At 35.6% G+C, this 18,829-nt stretch overlaps 1 protein-coding gene across 1 annotated transcript; it reads right to left on the bottom strand.

The window, feature by feature from the left end:
• Nucleotides 1-15,700: 15,700 nt before the first annotated feature.
• LOC112000213 (probable O-methyltransferase 3) lies at nt 15,701-18,538 on the bottom strand. The gene is made up of 2 exons (XM_065760411.1): nt 17,732-18,538; nt 15,701-16,130 (listed from the first exon to the last, which is right to left on the bottom strand). The coding sequence occupies exons 1-2, from the start codon at nt 18,524-18,526 to the stop codon at nt 15,828-15,830; spliced, it is 1,098 nt and encodes a 365-aa protein (XP_065616483.1). The 5' UTR covers nt 18,527-18,538; the 3' UTR covers nt 15,701-15,827.
• Between the last annotated feature and the right edge of the window lie 291 nt (nt 18,539-18,829).

Genomic DNA, 18,829 nt, shown 5'->3' with positions numbered 1-18,829 from the left:
GCCTCTGCTTTCAATACCAGATCTTCCAAATCCACAAGCAACTCCAAATTCTCTATCATGAAGACCTCTGTAACCCAATTTCAGCACAGAACAATATCTTTAGCATCTGTAAACGCCAATTGAGAAGTGCACCAATTTTCCCTGTAGCAGTGCGCTTTCAATTTTCATTCACGTTGTGCATGTGTTCGTTTATGGATAGGAATTCTTCTTAATTAACTAGACCAATGATTTGCATGGTTTGGTGGTTTACTGTTCTCTTGAAGGCTCACATGGGAATAGCAAAAGAGTTTTTAACTCTTGCACAGAAAAATTATTAGTAGGATTCTTTTCATAATTTATTGATCATTATAATTTGTCGCTAAAAGTAGATACACAGCTAAAGATTCTGAAATCTTAGACAGAAAAATTAACTTTAGTTTTTTTTTTTTCTTCTCATGGACCATTCATCATCGTCACGATACTTTCAAGCTAATCTTTGCCGATATGGTTCATATACAAACATTATATTTCAATCGGTTTCGTTAATTTTTTTTTTTTTTTAATTATTTAGAGAAAGTGGAGTGAAAATAATGAGAAGATCTTTGTGATAGTGTAAATGGTCAGATTTTCTAATTTTGATTTAGAGAAAACGAATGAGAGCAACCGACATTACAGTGTCTGGTTGGCGCCGTGCTTAAAAGAGAACATCCTTCTGATATCCACCTCTTGTTAGATAATTGAAAAGATATTTAATTGTTTTCATATTTTTGGTATCAAGTATCCATGATCAATGTATTTCTTTTTAGATATGGAACTTAACGAAATTCTCTCTTAAATTTTCTTTCTTCTAAGTTGAAATCAATAATGAATAAAGTTTAGTTACAAAATTAGTTGTAGACTTGGTTACAACTTTACTTAATATCTTTTTATTAGAGGTGAATTTTGACAAATCTATCATTAGATTACATTTTCTTCTTATATCCTTCATGTTTGTAAAATTTCTAAAAAAATTAAAGTTAAATAGCTATGTCATCAATAAATTGTTTGAATTGCAAGTTTTTGTAATTTAAAATTATACATAAAATATAAACTTATAGATTATATAGTAAATAATATATGATTGACACAAAATTTGACATGTGTATTCAGAGTGTAAAGAATATGCAATTCAACGGTTAGGTTTTCAAAATATATAGTAATGTTCATTTTATTGAGTAAGGTTGAGGCTATAACCAATTTTGTAGTCTAAGGCTACAATCAATTTTGTAGCTAAACTTTGTTCATCAATAATTAAAAAGTCACCGATCAAGTAATTTAATAATCCATGTATTTCTTTTTAGATATGGAACTTAATGAAATGATCCCTCTTAACCTTTCTTTCTTCTAAGTTGAAATCAATAATAAAAAATTCCCTGAGTATCCCATTTAAAAAAAAAAAAAAAAGTCACCCATAAAAAAAAAAAAAAAAAAAAAATCTAAAAAAAAAAAAAAAAGTCACCCATAAAAAAAAAAAAAAAAAAAAATCACCTAAGTAATTCCATAATCCATGTATTTCTTTTTAGATATGGAACTGAACAAAATCCTCTCTCTTAATCTTTCTTTCTTCTAAGTTGAAATCAATAATAAAAAAGTCATCGAGTAATTCCAAGATCACAACCTTTATCACACTTTTTTTTTTTTTACAACTATTACTTTAATTGATTGCCTACCCTTTTAACATGGTCTCACCATTTGTTTTTCATCACTTACATCCTATCACATTAGAGTTATGAAAAAGTTGTGGCACAAAAGGTTGTTGTTGTAGATTTTTTCAAAGTCACATGTATACACCTTAATAGAGATTGCATTTGCTGAGAGGTTGCATGAAATATGGTTGTTATATAAGAGAGTGGAAGTACTTATACCTTGTTAGTTAGTGTTGTTCAAAGGTCAGTCTGGGCTGGGTTAGGGCTTTACTAGGATTCAACTCAATCCCACTAGGTGGTTGAACATGGATTTGCCGCCAAACGTGAGCACCAATGGGTCAGATTGCATCAATTTTGGTCGAAACCAAGAGAGACTGCGGTGATCAAGATGTCAACAAAAATGATGAAGATTTGATGAGATCTCTCCAAATCTAGTGGAAAACTCACAATGTGAGATCTCGCTAGATTTGATGGAAATCTTACCAAATTTAGTGAGTTCTCATTAAATTTAGCTAAGATTTCACTAAATTTAGTGGATTTTGCCAAAATTGCCTTAGGTCATCGGTCAAACCAAGTTTCTTAGATTTTGGAGGAGAGAACCTAAGACTCAACCCACTAGATTTAGGTTTTGAAGGTGAATAACCACCACCAACTGCTACAGCCACCATATTGGATTGGATTCAGTTTGGGCCTAATCGGACCCCTCAAGTGGGTTGGGTTAACAGGTCTCTTGGGCATCCATATTATTACCTATCATTTTTGGATCAAATATTGTCAAGTAATTGAGGGGGAAGGCATTGGCATTGGCAATGGCCTCGGCTACGATATGTGTGCCTCCTGAAACATCAACCAATGTTATTAATTACGCTAACACACCTTTTCTCCTGAAATGGTTATGCATTGGTTCTTGGCCTGCATGACCATATGGGACCAGACGTTGACATGATTAATGTCATGTCAACGTCTTCGTTAGACATCAATCTAGCATAACAAAGAGGAGTGTTGTGTTACACTGACTGATTATTCTTGATGAGAATATGAGACAAGAAGCATGGGTAAGCATTGTGGACATGTGATCGGTGATCACACCATGCATGGTCCACGACAATGCGGTACACCCTCTCACACATTAATTGATGTCTTCTTATAGGATTAAATACTGGAAAATTAGACTAAAAGCCGTTAATCTGCTTGAACCCAAAAGAAATGTATGGGTAGGGATTTTTGGATTCATAAACCAAAATGGGTGAACTTGTACTCGACATGTTGAAAAAGACTAGTCAAGTCAGGTCGGGTCGCGAGTCACACAAATTGACCATTTTTTTTTTCTAAGGGAATTTATTTATTTATTTGACTCTATGGAACTGTGTTAAAAATTTGATTACAATAATTTTATTTTTAAATGATTAGGAATTGTCCTATTATGGAAGTTCACACACACACAAACACACACCATCAATTAGACTTGATTAGAAAATCCTAGACTAGATTGAAAGCAATATGCAAAGATGAATGTTCTCATGGCGAAAAGAGCACTGCAATCAGTTTTTTGAGCTACCTTTAATGGCATATGATCTTTTGAGTATTCCTATAACTATGGTTACATAAACTTTTGGCACAGAATGTAAAGTTAACAATCTTGTATTTTGCCAAAGATTGTTGAAGCTTTAATTTGCACTTGGAATTTGTTGTGCGATAGCGGAAGCTCTGATGCCATTTCTTGTATAATAGCTGTAAGGTTGAAATTTATCAACTATTTTGTTGGCTTTATTGCGTGCCAATTTGCTTGTAATTTAGCACTTAGTAACCCTGTATTTAGGTGGGATTCATGTAAGGGTAGTGTGTGAAGAGAGTGTGAAGAAAAGCTCAAGTTTGTGCAAAGAAGCAGAGTTTCGCGGCTAGGACTCGCGGCTGACTCGCGACTGGCAAACCGCCAACTGCAGGCATGTGAGAAGTACATAGGGGAGCTGAAGGGTCGCGCCAGCTATCGTACTACAAGACAAAAGTTCCAGGCTGGCCAGGCCGTTACCTCGCGACTTGGACAAGCCGCGAGGCCAAGCTGCCAAGTTATCTTGTTTGGTAAAAACTGACTCTTCGTATTCTAAACACACACCATTATATATAGATCCTTATACCCATGAAATCAAGAGAGGTTCTAGAGAGAATTTTGAGAGAGAAACCCTAGAGAAAATAAGATTGTCTCATCCAAAATCTTTACCTAAGAGACTCATTAAATTCCTCTACTCTCTTCCTCTCCATTGATAAACCCTTGAGAGGACATTGACCAAATCCTTACCTTACCACACTCACGTCAGTGAGAAGGTACATTTGGTGCTAAGGAAAGCAGTTTGGAAGGAACCAATGTCTATTGGTTGATGCTATGGTCTAGTAGCGGAATCCGGTAAGTTAAAAAAGAAATATGTTCATCACAACCTCGTTGGAGTAAGAAGCTTGGAGGGCTTAGGTACACTGGGTAGATTGGGCTTGGAGGGTCTTTTGCTGTTCATGTATCCCAACTACATTCTTTAGTTGATTATTTAAGGCTTAGAGGGCGGCAGAGAGGTTTTATGCCGAGGGTTTCGGTTTCCTCTTCGATAACACATCGCGTGTTATCTTTGTGTTTGCATCTCTATTTCCTTAATCTTTACCGTTTATTATCTGCTGTGAATATGATTTTAAATTGGTTTAGATTGTTTATCAATTTTGTCATTGGCTTATGTTCATGTTCCGCACATTAATTGTTTGATTATTAGCTTGAATTGATATTTTGTAATTGGGGTTTAAACATTCAAAGGTGTTTTGCACGCATTTTGAACTTTCAATTGGTATCAGAGTGGGTACACTCGCTGTGGTTTGAATACCTGAGTGTGATCCTTGACCCTTTTTGAGATGGATAGGTCTCAATCCTTAAATGTTCCACCATTTTTTTATGGTAACAATTATGCCTTCTGGAAAGTTAGAATGAGGGCATTTCTATGATCTATTGATGACACCATGTGGGATGCGGTTGAAATAGGTTGGACTAGGCCAGAGGCTGCTAAGTCTACTTGGGATAAGGTAGCCCTTGCAGCAGCCAATGCTAACAGTAAGGCTTTAAATGCTATTTTCTGTGGTGTGTCTCCAGATGAATTCCACAGGATATCTCACATGACTGTTGCCAAGGAAGCTTGGGAGATTTTGGAGAGAACTTATGAGGGGACTAAGAAGGTGAAGGACACAAAGCTCCAAATGCTTACCACCAAATTTGAAGAGCTCAAGATGGGTGAAGATGAATCGTTTGATTCATTCTATGGAAAGCTCAATGAAATTGTCATTGCTAAGCTCAATCTTGGTAAGAAGATTGAAGGTACTAAGGTGGTGAGAAAAATCTTGAGGTCCTTGTCTGAAAGCTTTAGAGCAAAAGTCATAGCCATAGAAGAGAGTAAAGACTTGGATGAGATCAAAATTCAGGAGCTGATTGGGTCTCTCCAAACATATGAACTGGGACTACCTTCCCATAAGACGAGTAAATCACTTGCTCTCAAAACCATCACCGAAAGAATGGATGATCCCTCCGAAGAAGATGGAGTGGAGAAGGAAGTAGCATATCTTGCAAAAAGCTTCTGCAAGTTTCTGAAGATGAAGAACAGTGGGAAACCATTCAATGAAGGAAAATTTTCATCTTCAAGAGGTGATAGGAAAGAGTTTACAAGGAAAGAAGGGAAGGATTTTCATTCTCCTTCGGACATTGTGTGTTATGAATGCAATGGCCATGGACATCTCAAGAAGGAGTGTCCCAATTTCTTGAAAGGGAAAGGTAAGACATATGCCACAACACTGAGTGATACAGACTCTTCGAGTTTTGATTCTGAAGAGAGTTGTGACGGAGAAGGAAACTACTCCGCATTCATGACCATTGCACATGTGAAGTCCTCAGATGATTTGAGTACACTCGTGAAGGAACTTGGTGAGCATTCTGATTTGGAGTCTATGGGAATAGTTAAGGAGTCTGAAGATGAGGAAGTTGGAGAAATAGTGGGATTGCAAGAGACTTACAACTCTCTCCTTGAGAAGACTGGTGAATATGCTAAGGTGGCTAATGCAGCCATTAAGAAGATGAAGAGGGTTGAGGAAGATTACAAAAGTCTTCTGGCACAATACAAGGAGGCAAAGTGTGAGATTGAAACACTAAATGGTGAGCTATCAGAAGCTTTCACAAAAGTGAGATTTCTTGAGCAAGAGGTAGTGCAAACTCATGCCAAGATAGAGAGAGTCTTCAAAGAAGTTAGAAGACGTTATTTCATTTCAAAAACCTTCTTCAGATAAGTTCGGGTTGGGTTACACCGGAGGGAGTAGTTCATCAGCCAAGGTCATCAAAGAAGTGAAGTTTGTGAAGGCTAAAGAGATGACTGTGAACAGGTCCATTCTTGAGAAAATTAAGACTGAGAAGATGAAGAATGTGGCTGATCAACGGGTGTTTAATAAGTCCCGTAATCAATCAGAAGCCAGATTTGAAGCTAGAGGAAGATCTCTTCCGGGATCACAATGGGGTCCGAGATTGAATCATGTTTGCCACTTTTGTGGAGTGTAAGGACATACAAGATCCAACTGTCATAAGCTGAGAGCATTGAACAATGCAAGTGCTCTTCGGTCACGAGGAAGAAGAAACGACAATAGGTCTTGGGGTGGTGAGTGACCAAGAAGTCAAAATCGTGATCCCGGAATGATGGACATGATGAACATGATTGGTGCCTTCACAAATTGCTTGGAAAGCTTCACATGAAGGTTTGATAGTCCAAACTCTCGTACCCAATCCGTAAAGGATATCACCCTAAACGCACGTGATGTGTGGGTGACAAAGGGTACTCATGCATAAGCATCATAACATGTCCATGCATCAATTCTTCCTATGCTTTGTGAATTTGTTTAGTTGTTTGCCTTATGCTTCTGTGTGTTTTAAGTTGTTGCGTGTTTATTTGTTTCACTTTAAAATGTTTTTACATTGTCTTTGATCAATCTTTTATTACTTTTATGTAAAAAAATTCAAAAACACATAAAAAGTAGAAAATCCAAGAGTTTGATCAACTTTGTTGAGTATTGTCTCAAAGCATGTTTTGCCTTGTACCTTTGTACTAATGGCTTTGTGCATTTAACGAGCTTAGCTTGTCTCTTATGCACTCATATCAATGTGGAAGAAATTCTGATATCTATGTGACTGTTGTAAATAGATCTTCAACCTTATCATGAATGATTAGTGAATGGTTTTGTTGATCTTGAGACATGCATAGACTTGTGTCTATATATCTTCCCACTTTTATTTTTATTGTTTTTAATTAAAGAGTTCATCAAATGTAAATCTCTAAATGAAAAGAGATATTGAGCTGCAAAAGCCTGTTGCACATACTAGTATTTGACTAGGAAAAAGGGAAAGTGACCAAAATAAAATGTATGATGCCCAAAAAGCCAAAGGCTAGCTCATCAGAAGTGAAATATTATAAATTTCAGGCATCGATCTCACAATGAGATTTATTTATTCAAAAAGATCAAATGAATTGTTGAAAATGGAGCCAAATGAAAAGTTTCAAAGAATTGTACTCAAGTTTATGTGGGAGGTCATATATGCACATTTCTATAATTGAGATAGGTCGCATTATCTAGTACTAGTTGTGTATGCCTTGATTGAATTGATCATTGAAACTTCACATTAGACTAAGGACTATCTCACTTTTGATATTCACACACAACACACAAGTCTATGATTCAATGAATGCTATATTCATTTGTGTGATTGTACTTGTTTAAATGTGTTTTCACAAGCTCAATTTCTGTTGATCAAACACAAAAAGATTTTTGAGTGTTTTAGTTTGTTTTTGGAAAGTATTTTGTTTTCACAAAATTGTTAAAAATTTCAAAAACAGTGTTGCCCTGTTTTGGCGACTCAGTCGCGAGTAGGTCCAGTCGCATGCCCAAGCTGCGAGCTTACTCCGAGATGTTTCGTGGATAACTGGCAAGTTAAGGCTGCAGTCGCGAAAAAAACATAGAAATTTTTTCAAAAATTTAAGTTTTTGTGGTTTTCGCGGCTTAGTGTGGTGACTTGTTCGCGGGTGGAAGGTCCAGTCGCGAGGGGTACACAGAGATTTTCGCGGCTCCTCTGGCGACTATCTCGCGGGTAGACCTTCTAGTTGTGAAAAACACTTAAAAGATTTTTTGAAAATCTTGGCCTTACAGTATTTCATGGCTTACCCTGGAGACTGACTGGCAACTTAATTAAGTCGCGAAAAATGCGTGTTTTGCATTTTAAAGAAAGTTTTTAAAATTGTTTTTCAGTTTTTTCCCTTGAAAATTTATGACTGTTCATTGTCTTTCCCAAATCACTCTTTCAAACACTTCGTGTTTCTTTGAAAAAGCTCTCATTTTTGTATCATGTCTTCATCAAACACCAAGAAAAAGGTATGGGTTTTCTTTCCCTTACTTCATTCTTACTGTTTTGGTCTTTAGTTTCTTGATTTGAATGTTGCATTTGTGTTCTGTGATATAATGTGTTCAAACATGGGTTTGCCTAAAATGTTGAGATTGATTGTGTGAAGTTATTTTCTCTTGTTGTAGAGGTGTTTTAGAGTTTTATGTGTTCATCAGGTTGCTAATATTTGGTTTGAACATTGATATTTGATAGATTTTCTTTTAGACATATGGGTTTAGGTTTTCAGTGTTTCTCTCTGAATGTGGTCATTGGGTATATCAACTTACATGAGTTTGTGATATGTGTGGCTAGTATTGTATTGATTTTCATTCACCATATATAGTGTGTGCTGATACATTAGGGTTTTCATGCTCATTTCATACTCGTCATATCATTCTTATTAGGTCATGTCTCATTGACATTTGCTCAAATCTATCTAAATATGTTTGCATATATACAGTTTAAACTTGTTTGTCTTGTTCTATCCAATTGTTGGTTATTAACTGTGCTTATTTTGTGTTTTGTCGGTCACGCTGTTTCTCTCTGTGTAACTAACTTGTTACTAATGTGTGTGCATTTCCCCATTCTGTGCTATGTCTTGTTGTGACCTTTTCTGCTTGTCTACAGATGACTGCATCTCCAACAAAGAAGAAGACTATTGCTAAGAAATCTGACAAAAGACTAAAAATGGACCCTAACCTATTTAGGTCAATTCAACACTTTGAGAGATATAGGGATTCTTTCTCAAGAGGAACCATCATTTAGGAGAGATTTGTTGATTTCAGGGAATTGAAGGACACCTTCATTCCAAGTTGTTTTAAGGGTAGAGGTTGGGAAAAATTGCTGAGTGACCTACCTCTTATTTGTGAGCCTCTAATCAGAGAATTCTATGCAAATACTGTGATAAGGGAGGATGAGTTGAGTTGTTGGCTGAGAAGAAAGGAATTTACCTTAGATGCTCATGACATTGATAAGGTTCTAGGACTTGAGGGTTTGGAGGGTTACGAATTCACAAATTACAAGGACAGAATGCTTTCTCTAGACACTGTCCAGACTAGGATTGACGGGGTTATAAAAAAGAGATGTCTCAACACTTCTGATTTTCCTAAAGACATGAGGTGTTTAACCACCATAATGATGTACAAACTGTATCCTATAAGGAAGATGATTACATTGACAAATGCCAGAGCTATCTTTCTCATGGAACTTAAGAAGAAAACCTTCATTGACATCAGTTTTCACATTTTTGATACTATAGTGGATGAGACTAGAACCACCTCAAGACCCAAGCTGATATTTCCTAGTCTTCTCATGACGATTTTTAGAGCAAAGGGTGTTGCTATCCTTCAAGATATCAGTCCCATGGCTCCTCTGTCAGCCATTAACAAGTTTACCCTCACAAGGATACAAAGTCTTCTTCTAGGTGAAGAAGAGAAGGATGTCCAAGAAGAAGGGGATCAAATGGAGACTGAAATAGAAGCTGCAGAACAATTAGTCACACCCAGGAGCAGAAGAAAGAGGAGTAGAGCCTCAACTTCATTAGCTGTACCTCCTGATGCATTTCAGATCATCCTGGAGAGGCTTGATACACTCAGAGAGGTTCAAAATCAACATACTGAGAGGATAACAGCAATGCAGGATCAACTTGATGTTCTTTCAACTAAGATTGAAAACTTTCACACCAACTAGGAGTAGTGAACCTTTGGCTATTCCGGTCAAAAAGGGGGATAATTTTTGGGGCTGTTCTTGAGGGGGAGCTCTTATTTGAGGGGGAGCTTTCATTTTTATGATGTTTTGTTTATAGCTTTAATATTGTTTTTAGTTTTTGGTTTGGCTAAAACTCTTAACTCTTGGATAATTTTATTTCAGAAGTTACATAGTATATATTATGTTGTTTATTTAGCATTTTCTTTATGAGTTTCTGTGTGTGTACCTGCTACCTTTGTAGGTTTTAAGGTTTATGTTTATGGTTTGTCCCTATGTTGCTTTTGTAAGCTTTTAGGGTTGTGTATGCACACTTGTAGGCCTTTGTGGTTTGTACCATGCTTTATGCAGCCTATGTGTTTTGCTAAATCAGTACTTCTAACTTAATGTTATGCATTTCTTTTTAAGTACTGTCACTCTTGTGCCCTTGTAGGATTTTTCCTAGATGCACATACTTCTTGTACTGTGCATTGGTTGAGTGTTGGTTATTCAAGTGATTTGCCTTGTGTTTGTCAACTTGAATGTCCGGATGTTCATTCCAAGTGTGAATGAGTATTGTGATCACTTGTATGTAGTGATTGCTTGTTTTGGTTTTGCCATGGTCTATTGCTTTTATTCCATTGTGCTTGATTGCATTGTGCTTGCTCCATATGTTTTACAAGTTTTTTGCATACAATGAACTTATTGTGTTGTTGTGTTTCAGGAGTTCTTGTTCTTATGGTTTAAGAGTTTCACAGATTCTAGAGTTAGGTGTGAGTGAGTTTTCCAACTGTTCCCAACTCACACATTAAGTCTAGAGTTTGTTTTAGGGTTTTGTCATGGAATAGCCAAAGGGGGAGATTGTAAGGTTGAAATTTATCAACCATCTTGTTGGCTTTATTCCGTGCCAATTTGCTTGTAATTTAGCACTTAGTAACCCTGTATTTAGGTGGGATTCATGTAAGGGTAGTGTGTGAAGAGAGTGTGAAGAAAAGCTCAAGTTTGTGTAAAGAAGTAGTGTTTCGTGGTTAGGACTCGCGGCTGACTTGCGACTGGCAAGCCGCCAACTGCAAGCACGTGAGAAGCACACAGGGGAGCTGAAGGGTCATGCCAGCTGTCGCACTACAGGACAAAAGTCCCAGGCTAGCCAGGCTGTTACCTCGCGACTTGAACTCGCGACTTGGACAAGCCGCAAGGCCAAGCCGCTAAGTTATCCTGTTTGGAAAAAACTGACTCTTCGTATTCCAAACACACACCACTATATATAGACCCTTATACCCACGAAATCAAGAGAGGTTCTAGAGAGAATTTTGAGAGAGAAACCCTAAAGAAAACAAGATTGCCTCAGCCACAGTCTTTACCTAAGAAACTCATCAAATTCCTCTACTCTCTTCCTCTCCATTGATAAACCCTTGAGAGGACATTGACCAAATCCTTACTTCACCACACCCACGTCAGTGAAAAGGTACATTTGGTGCTAAGGGAAGCAGTTTGGAAGGAACCAATGTCTATTGGTTGATGCTATGGTCTAGTAGCGAAATTCGGTAAGCTAAAGAAGAAATAGGTTTGGCGCAACCTCGTTGGAGTAAGAAGCTTGGAGGGCTTATGTACACTGAGTAGATTAGATTTGGAGGGTTTTCTGCTGTTCATGTATCCTACCTACATTCTTTAGTGGATTATTTACCGCTTGGAGGGCGGCGGAGAGGTTTTACGTCGAGAGCTTCGGTTTCCTCTTTAATAGCACAAAGCGTGTTGTCCTTGTGTTTGCATCTCTCTTCCTTTATCTTTGCCTTTTATTTTCTATTGTGGATGTGATTATATTTGGCTTAGATTGTTTATCAATTTTGTATTTAGCTTATGTTCATGTTCTGCACATTAATTGTTTGATAATAAGCTTGAATTGATATTTTATAATTTGGGGTTTGAACGTTCAAAGGTGTTTTACACATATTTTGAACTTTCAATAGCACTCATTGATTTGAACAAATTAAAATAAGGGCAAATAAGTCTACAAGCACCACATAGAGAATACAATAATTTATGAGGTTTGTCATATAACATATCTCCATAGAAAGAGATTTTTTTTTTTGACAAACAAACTAATTGCTAAACTCACACACACATACTTTAATTACACTCTCTCACCAAGCTCACCATAGAGAGAGATTGAGTGTGCATTTGGCATTGGCTTAAAAAACCAGTTTTTTTTTAACTATTCAGTTTATTTTTGCTACTATTCATAGACTCCATTGCACTTTTTGGTACTGTTTATGGGTTTTACTGTATTATTTTAGCTACTTTTTCATTTTATTTATAATACTTTCAGCAAAAAATTTTCAGTTTCAGCTAAATAAGCTGTTCTTAAGTAGACACTAAATCCACTATTCCCAATGTAGATTAAAATGCTTAACCTCTCTCATGTAACTCTCATTATATGCATTCTATCAACCCCAAAAAACTATTAAATTTCCTTTTTCTATAGAGAACTAATATCTTTTCTTCTAATGTTTTTGCAGTCAAGATAATTTTGTTAAACTAAAAAAAAATTAAGAGAAAAAAAAAATTCAACTAAAAGACTTCTAAAAAAAATTTACTTATCTAAAAACAATTAAGAGAAATTCAAGTGCTGCCACAATTCTTTAAACAATATATATCAATGTTGAATAAGAAAAAAGGAAAAAAAGAAAAAAGAAAAAGAAAAAAAGCCCAAGTGATTGTCACAATTATTTCCAAATATTCATTGTCCTACTACTGAAAGACTTCTTAAGAAAGTTTACTTCTCTAGAAGAATTAAAAGAAGTTAAAGTGGTGTTTATATATATATATATGTGTGTGTGTGTTGAATAACCCCAAAAAAAAGTGCAAGTGCTATAACAATTTTAAAAAAATAATATTATCCTATTATTAAAAGGCTTCTTAAAAAATTTACTACTTCTCTAATAAAAGTTCAGAAGTTCAATTGTTGCCACATTCTTTAAAAGAAATATACAAAAAAAAAGTAAAAATGTTGCCACAATTCTAAAAAAATATTTAAAAACCATTCTCCTACGATTTGTTAAAAAATTACTTCTATAAAGAAAATGATAAGAAGATTAAGTTTTGCCAGAATTTTTTTTAAAAAGAAAAGGCTAATGAAAAAGTTTGGTTGCAAACTTAAGCAATCCCATGCCCAATATAATGTCGTTTTTAAAAAACCATGTGCTCATTGACTGAAGCTGACGAGCTTATATATATAAGGCAATGATGGATCCATGCACTGGCTAACCGAACAAGTCACCGGCAAGGGATTAATTTTAGCTATTAGCCAAAGGAATCTCATAAAAAGAAAAAAAAAAGAAAAAAAAAGAAGAAGAATGGATAACTGTCCCATTCTGCTTAGAGGAGTGTGTTGTGGTGGTATAATTTGAGTGAAGTTTGTGTTTATGGTGTGTCTTTGTATTCGAACATTTTTCTCTCTTTCTTGTATGTGTGAGTTTGTTTCTTAAAAAATAAAAAAATAAAAAAAATAAAAAATCTTATTTTACATATTTTGTTGAAAATGTATTTAAAGTTGAATAGTAATAAAGAGTTGTATTTGCGCATTGCATATTTTCTAGTTTGCATAATACTGAAAGTTAATCGTTTGTCCTTAGCCTTAGTACTATAGTAGTCTAAGGTTTTGTCAAGGGGCATGTTCCTTAGCAATTTTCTTCATTTAGCCTTCCACTTCATCAAGCCCTTACATTTTTGTCAAAATTCTAATCCATTATCATATGTTAATGATGTATAAATTAATATTTTGACATAAATTCAAAGGTTTGATGTTGTGCAAAGGTTATTGGGTAGATATTTATTAAAGTTACACAACTTAATATTTTTTTTATTGGTTGATATATTTAAAATCTTACAATTGGATTACACATTTTCATTGCCCTTAATATGTATATCAAATTTTGTGTTAATTAGATATTATTTATTATTTGATTAATTATTTTACAAATAAAATAGTTATTAATCTCTTATCATCTCAATATTTTGCAAATATAGAGATAATATAAAGAGGTAATGTAATATCTAACCAATAATTTATATTTTTAACTTATTTTAGTGAGATATAATATATAATTTCTAAATATAGTGGAGTAATATAACCAAATTAATTTTCTAATTATCATAACACATAATGAGTATTAATTATACATCATAAAGATTATTTCTTATTAAAATTAAAAAAAATAAACTGACAGTATATTGTGCGGTACATCAACTAGTGGTAAATAATTGCACACACCTTCCGAATGTGCCTTCTGAAAGAAAAAGGGGGCATGAGTTTTAGAGATTTGAAATCTTTTAACCTTGCCTTATTAGCTAAACAGGGATGGCGACTTCAAACTAATTCCTCCTCCCTTTTCTCACGGGTTTATAAGGCTAAATACTTCCCTAATGGGGATTTTGTGAATGCTGTGATAGGGAAGAAAGCTTCCTTTGCATGGAGGAGCATTATGGCTGCCCAACATCTAATCAAAAGGGGATTAAAATGGCAAGTAGGTGATGGTTGTAGTATAAAGGTATGGCAGGACCAGTGGCTTTCTACCAGAAGTACATATCGGGTAGTCACTCTAGAGAGGCCTGGAAACCAAATTAAAATGGTGAGGGAATTGCTGAGAGAGGAAGGATTGGAATGGGACACAGAATTGGTGAGGGGCCTTTTTCTAACACAAGATGCGGAGGCAATCCTTAGTATTCCCATTAGCGAGTCGGCTGCAAAAGATAGAATGGTATGGGCTGAAGACAAGAAAGGTAAGTTCACTGTTAGGAGCGCATATAGGCTGGCCCGCGACATCATGGCTGAGGGAGGTAGCGTAGGCTGCTCGGACCCGTCAAAGATGTGTGGAGTATGGAGAGGGGTGTGGAGTATGAACTTGCCAAACAAAATCAAGCATTTTGTTTGGAAAGCATGTAATGGTATCTTGCCCACTAAGGACTCCCTCTTTCGTAGATAGATCACGGACTCTAATACTTGTGAGGCTTGTGGTAGGCAAGTTGAAACCATCATGCATGTGCTTTGTTTTTGTAGCCGGGGAACAGAGGTTTGGAAAGAAAGCAAGCTTTCATTGCCTTGCACTGTCCAAGAGTCATGGGACTTCGTCGACACCTTTAGCCTACTTCGGGCATGCTGGGAAGCCCAGCTGGGGTTGCTGGAGAGGTGGGTTTCGATCTGTTGGGGTATATGGAAAAGCAGAAATGAGGTAAGACACGGTGGAAAGAGACGACCAGGTTCGGTAATTGTGAGGAACTCTTTGAAAGTGTTGGATGATTTTCTAACAGCTATGGAGAAGCCATGTAGACCGAGATTAGAAAATCAGTCCGACGTTGCATGGAAACTACCTCTATCGGGTTCTTTCAAAGTTAACGTTGATGGTGCCCTGTTCTCGAAATCGAAGCAGGCAGGCGTGGGAGTCATGGTGCGCGACGAGGTAGGTACGATGATAGCAGCCATGGCTAGGAAGCTGGACCTACCTCTTAGTGCGTTAGCGACGGAGGCGAAGGCCCTGGAGATCGGTGTGACTTTTGCCGAGGAAGTGGGACTCAGAGACGTGGTGTCCGAAAGTGACTCGCAGCTGATTATCAACGCCATCCATGGTATCGGAGAGGCTGAAGCTTCGGTTCAGAATATCATTCTTGGAGTACTGCAGAAAGCCCAGTGTTTTAGAACTTTCGATTTTTTACATATTAAAAGGCAGGGGAATGCCCCTGCCCAGTTGCTAGCTCAACATGCCTTTCATGTTGAGAATATGGTGGTTTGGCTGGAGGACTGTCCCAGTCAAGTGGCATGTGCGTGTTCACATGATGTATTAGTGTTTCTTCATTCTGAATGAAAGTTAAGTATTTTCCATAAAAAAAAAAAAAAAAATTGCACACACCTTCAATACAAGATAGAACATTAATACATTATTGTAGTTAGAGTCAACATATTACTGATAACACACATGAGCACATAAGAAACCAAAATTTAATAATATAATGCATACATGAAAATCCATCAAACTTGCAAGAACTTATTAAGGATACACTTCAATAAGAGCCCTTAAACCTAGTATGGGGGTTATCTTATAGTTACTAAAACCAGCATCCATAAATAGCTTAGCCCATTCTTTCTCATTTCTCTCTCTTCCTTTCACTAATACCATCATCAACATGTCAAAAAAGAGTTGTGTCTCAGTTGACTTTTTATCTTCCTTTTGATTCTCCATCATCAACTCTATGATAATCACTTTTACCTTCTTATCATTGGTAGTGATTGCCTCCTTGCATCGCTTAAGCAGTTTCACACGGTCCTCTTCATTCCAATCATGCAATATCCACTGTTTCCTCATTTGCAAGATCAATCAAAAACACTAGAACTGTATGAGGTTAAACCCTTAGACATAATGAAATTTTATATTCTTTTATAATTATTTTATTTAGTCCGTGCTATTAAAATAAGCATGGTTAGGCAAAGAAACAAACTAATTGACCAAAATTGAAAAAAGAAATGCATGAAATGAAACATACCTAATTACATGAAACAAGCTTAATATTTTGAAAATTCTAAGAGTGGATTACATGTTCATTATATTCTTGATATATATGTCATATTTTGTATCTATTGAATGTTAATTACTTCATATTAATAAAATCATGTTTCATACAAAATTTTAAAATAAAAAATTTGAAATTTAAATTATTTTATAGATGAGTAATTATTAGCCTCTAATAGTATTGATGTTTTGAATACATATAGCGCATAACAAGTCAATTTTTAGAATGATGGATTTTTCATAGAAAAACATCCAAAGTTACACTGTAAACCAGGTGTAACTTGAAGCAAATTATATATATATATATATATATGTGTGTGTGTGTGTGTGTTGGAGGGACATGATAATTTTTATTGAATATAATTTGGATAAGGTTTAGATACAAAATTGGTTATAATTTAAGACAACAATCTTGCCCAATAAAATAAATATTATTATATATTTTAAGAATCTAACCTTTAAATTGTATGTTCTTTGCATTCTTAATACACATGACATATTTTGTATCAATTAGATGTTATTTATCATATGATCTATAAGTTAATATTTTATTCATAATTTTAAACTACAAAAACTTATAATTTAAACAATTTATTGATGAGATGCCTATTAATCTTTAATTTTATAGAAAATTTGCAAGCATGGAGGATATAAGATGAAGATGTAATCTAATGGTGGATTTGTCAAAATTCATCTTTAATGAAAAGATATTGAGTATGGTTGTAGCCTAAGACTACAACAAATTTTATAATTAAACTTTGTCCATAGAATTTTTATAAGGATAAAAGAAAATTTTGAAGACTTTAGGAGCTATAGCGCCGTTCTCCCATGTGGGTTTGCCACTACATGAATAAAGTTGATCCACAATATAGATTTTTGGAAATAAATTGAGAAAAAGACAAAGTTTAGTTACAAAATCGATTGTAGGATTAGACTACAAACTCACTTAATATCTTTTTATTGGAGGTGAATTTTGACAAATCCGCCATTGGATTGCATCTTCTTCTTATATTCTCAATGTTTGTAAAATTTCAAGAAAATTAAAGATCAATAGCTATGTGATCAATAAATTTTTAAATTGGAAGTTTTTATAATTTAAAATTATGCATAAAATATAAGATTATATATTATATAGTAAATGATATCCGATTGACACAAAAATTGACATGCGCATTAAGAGTGTAAAGAAAATATAATTCAACGGTTAGATTTTCAAAATATGCAGTAATATTTATTTTATTGAGTGAGTTTGTAGTCTAAAGTTACAACTAATTTTGTAGTTAAATTTTGTCATTGAAAATGCCTCTAATCACCTAATGTAAACCATATGACATGTACGACCATTCATGTACCGGGTGGAAATAGCACTAAAATATATATTTTACCTTCATAAAAACAGCATCAGCAGGAGGAACTGCCTCAAACATGTCCCCTCCAACATATTTCAAGTTCTTACTCCCTTGAAAGTCAGCAACTACGTGTGGGAGATCAAATACAGTGCACTCTATATCTGGGAATGTATCGGCAATGGCCTTGGTCACCGTTCCTGTGCCAACTCCAACGTCAACAAATGACTTCAGTCCCTCAAACACCCCCTTACACTTGTCAACCACAATGCTTATGACTAAGCGTGCATCGCTAGCCATAGCATCATTGAAAATATTAGCAAATTTTGGTTCATCCCCCCCATAATCCCAAAATGTCTTCCCGTGAGCCGTGTCAAATGGTGTAAGATCCTCATTTCGGAACCAAGTGGTCAAATAATTCCATGGCGTTGTCAACATTGGATCAACCATGGCTAGTAAGAAAGGTGTCACACTCAAGGGATTGTCCTTAAGGAGGAGCCTGGAAGATTCAGTCAGCACATACGCTTCTTCTCGGTCAATTTCGTTAGTATTTTTTGAAGCAAAGAAGCCAGAGTGGATCAAAATGCGCATGAGGCGGTAGACATGGGGAGCTTTTGTAGGATGGATTGGTAGTGCAGTGATGAGCTCATAGAGAGTCATGGGTTTGCCATGGTTGTGGATGATATCTGGTATACCTAGTTCAATTGCACATTTAAGGGACATAGAGTTTACGAAGTTGAAAATGCGGTTCCATATGTGGGCTTGAGCATCAAGTAGCTCGGTAGCATTTTCACCTGGAACCAATTTGAAACTAAGCTGTTTAGTGCCACTCATTTTGTTTTTTTACATACCAACTCTTTAGAACATTGAGCTTATATATATATATTATATCGTGAATTGATTGATTATCTCATATCCTATCGACAGCCAGTAGCATTTGGACAATAGAAAAAGTTATAGATTAATACAGAAAAGGCAAAGAATGAAAAAGATATGTATCCTCATTAGGAATTAATCAAGAGGGATTGTGAAATGGCAGCATGCGCTTTAGGAAAATGGACCCTACGCTATTTTGTTTCATTCTGGCATGTGGTGGTTTGTAATTCTGTGGCGCATTATATTCATAAGAAAAAGGTA

This window comes from Quercus suber, unplaced genomic scaffold, assembly GCF_002906115.3.
Source record: "Quercus suber isolate HL8 unplaced genomic scaffold, Cork oak 2.0 scaffold_365, whole genome shotgun sequence".
In the NCBI taxonomy this organism is placed as follows: Eukaryota; Viridiplantae; Streptophyta; class Magnoliopsida; order Fagales; family Fagaceae; genus Quercus; species Quercus suber.
Note: the sequence above shows the minus strand (reverse complement) of the source record. Positions and strands in the feature narration are given on the sequence as shown.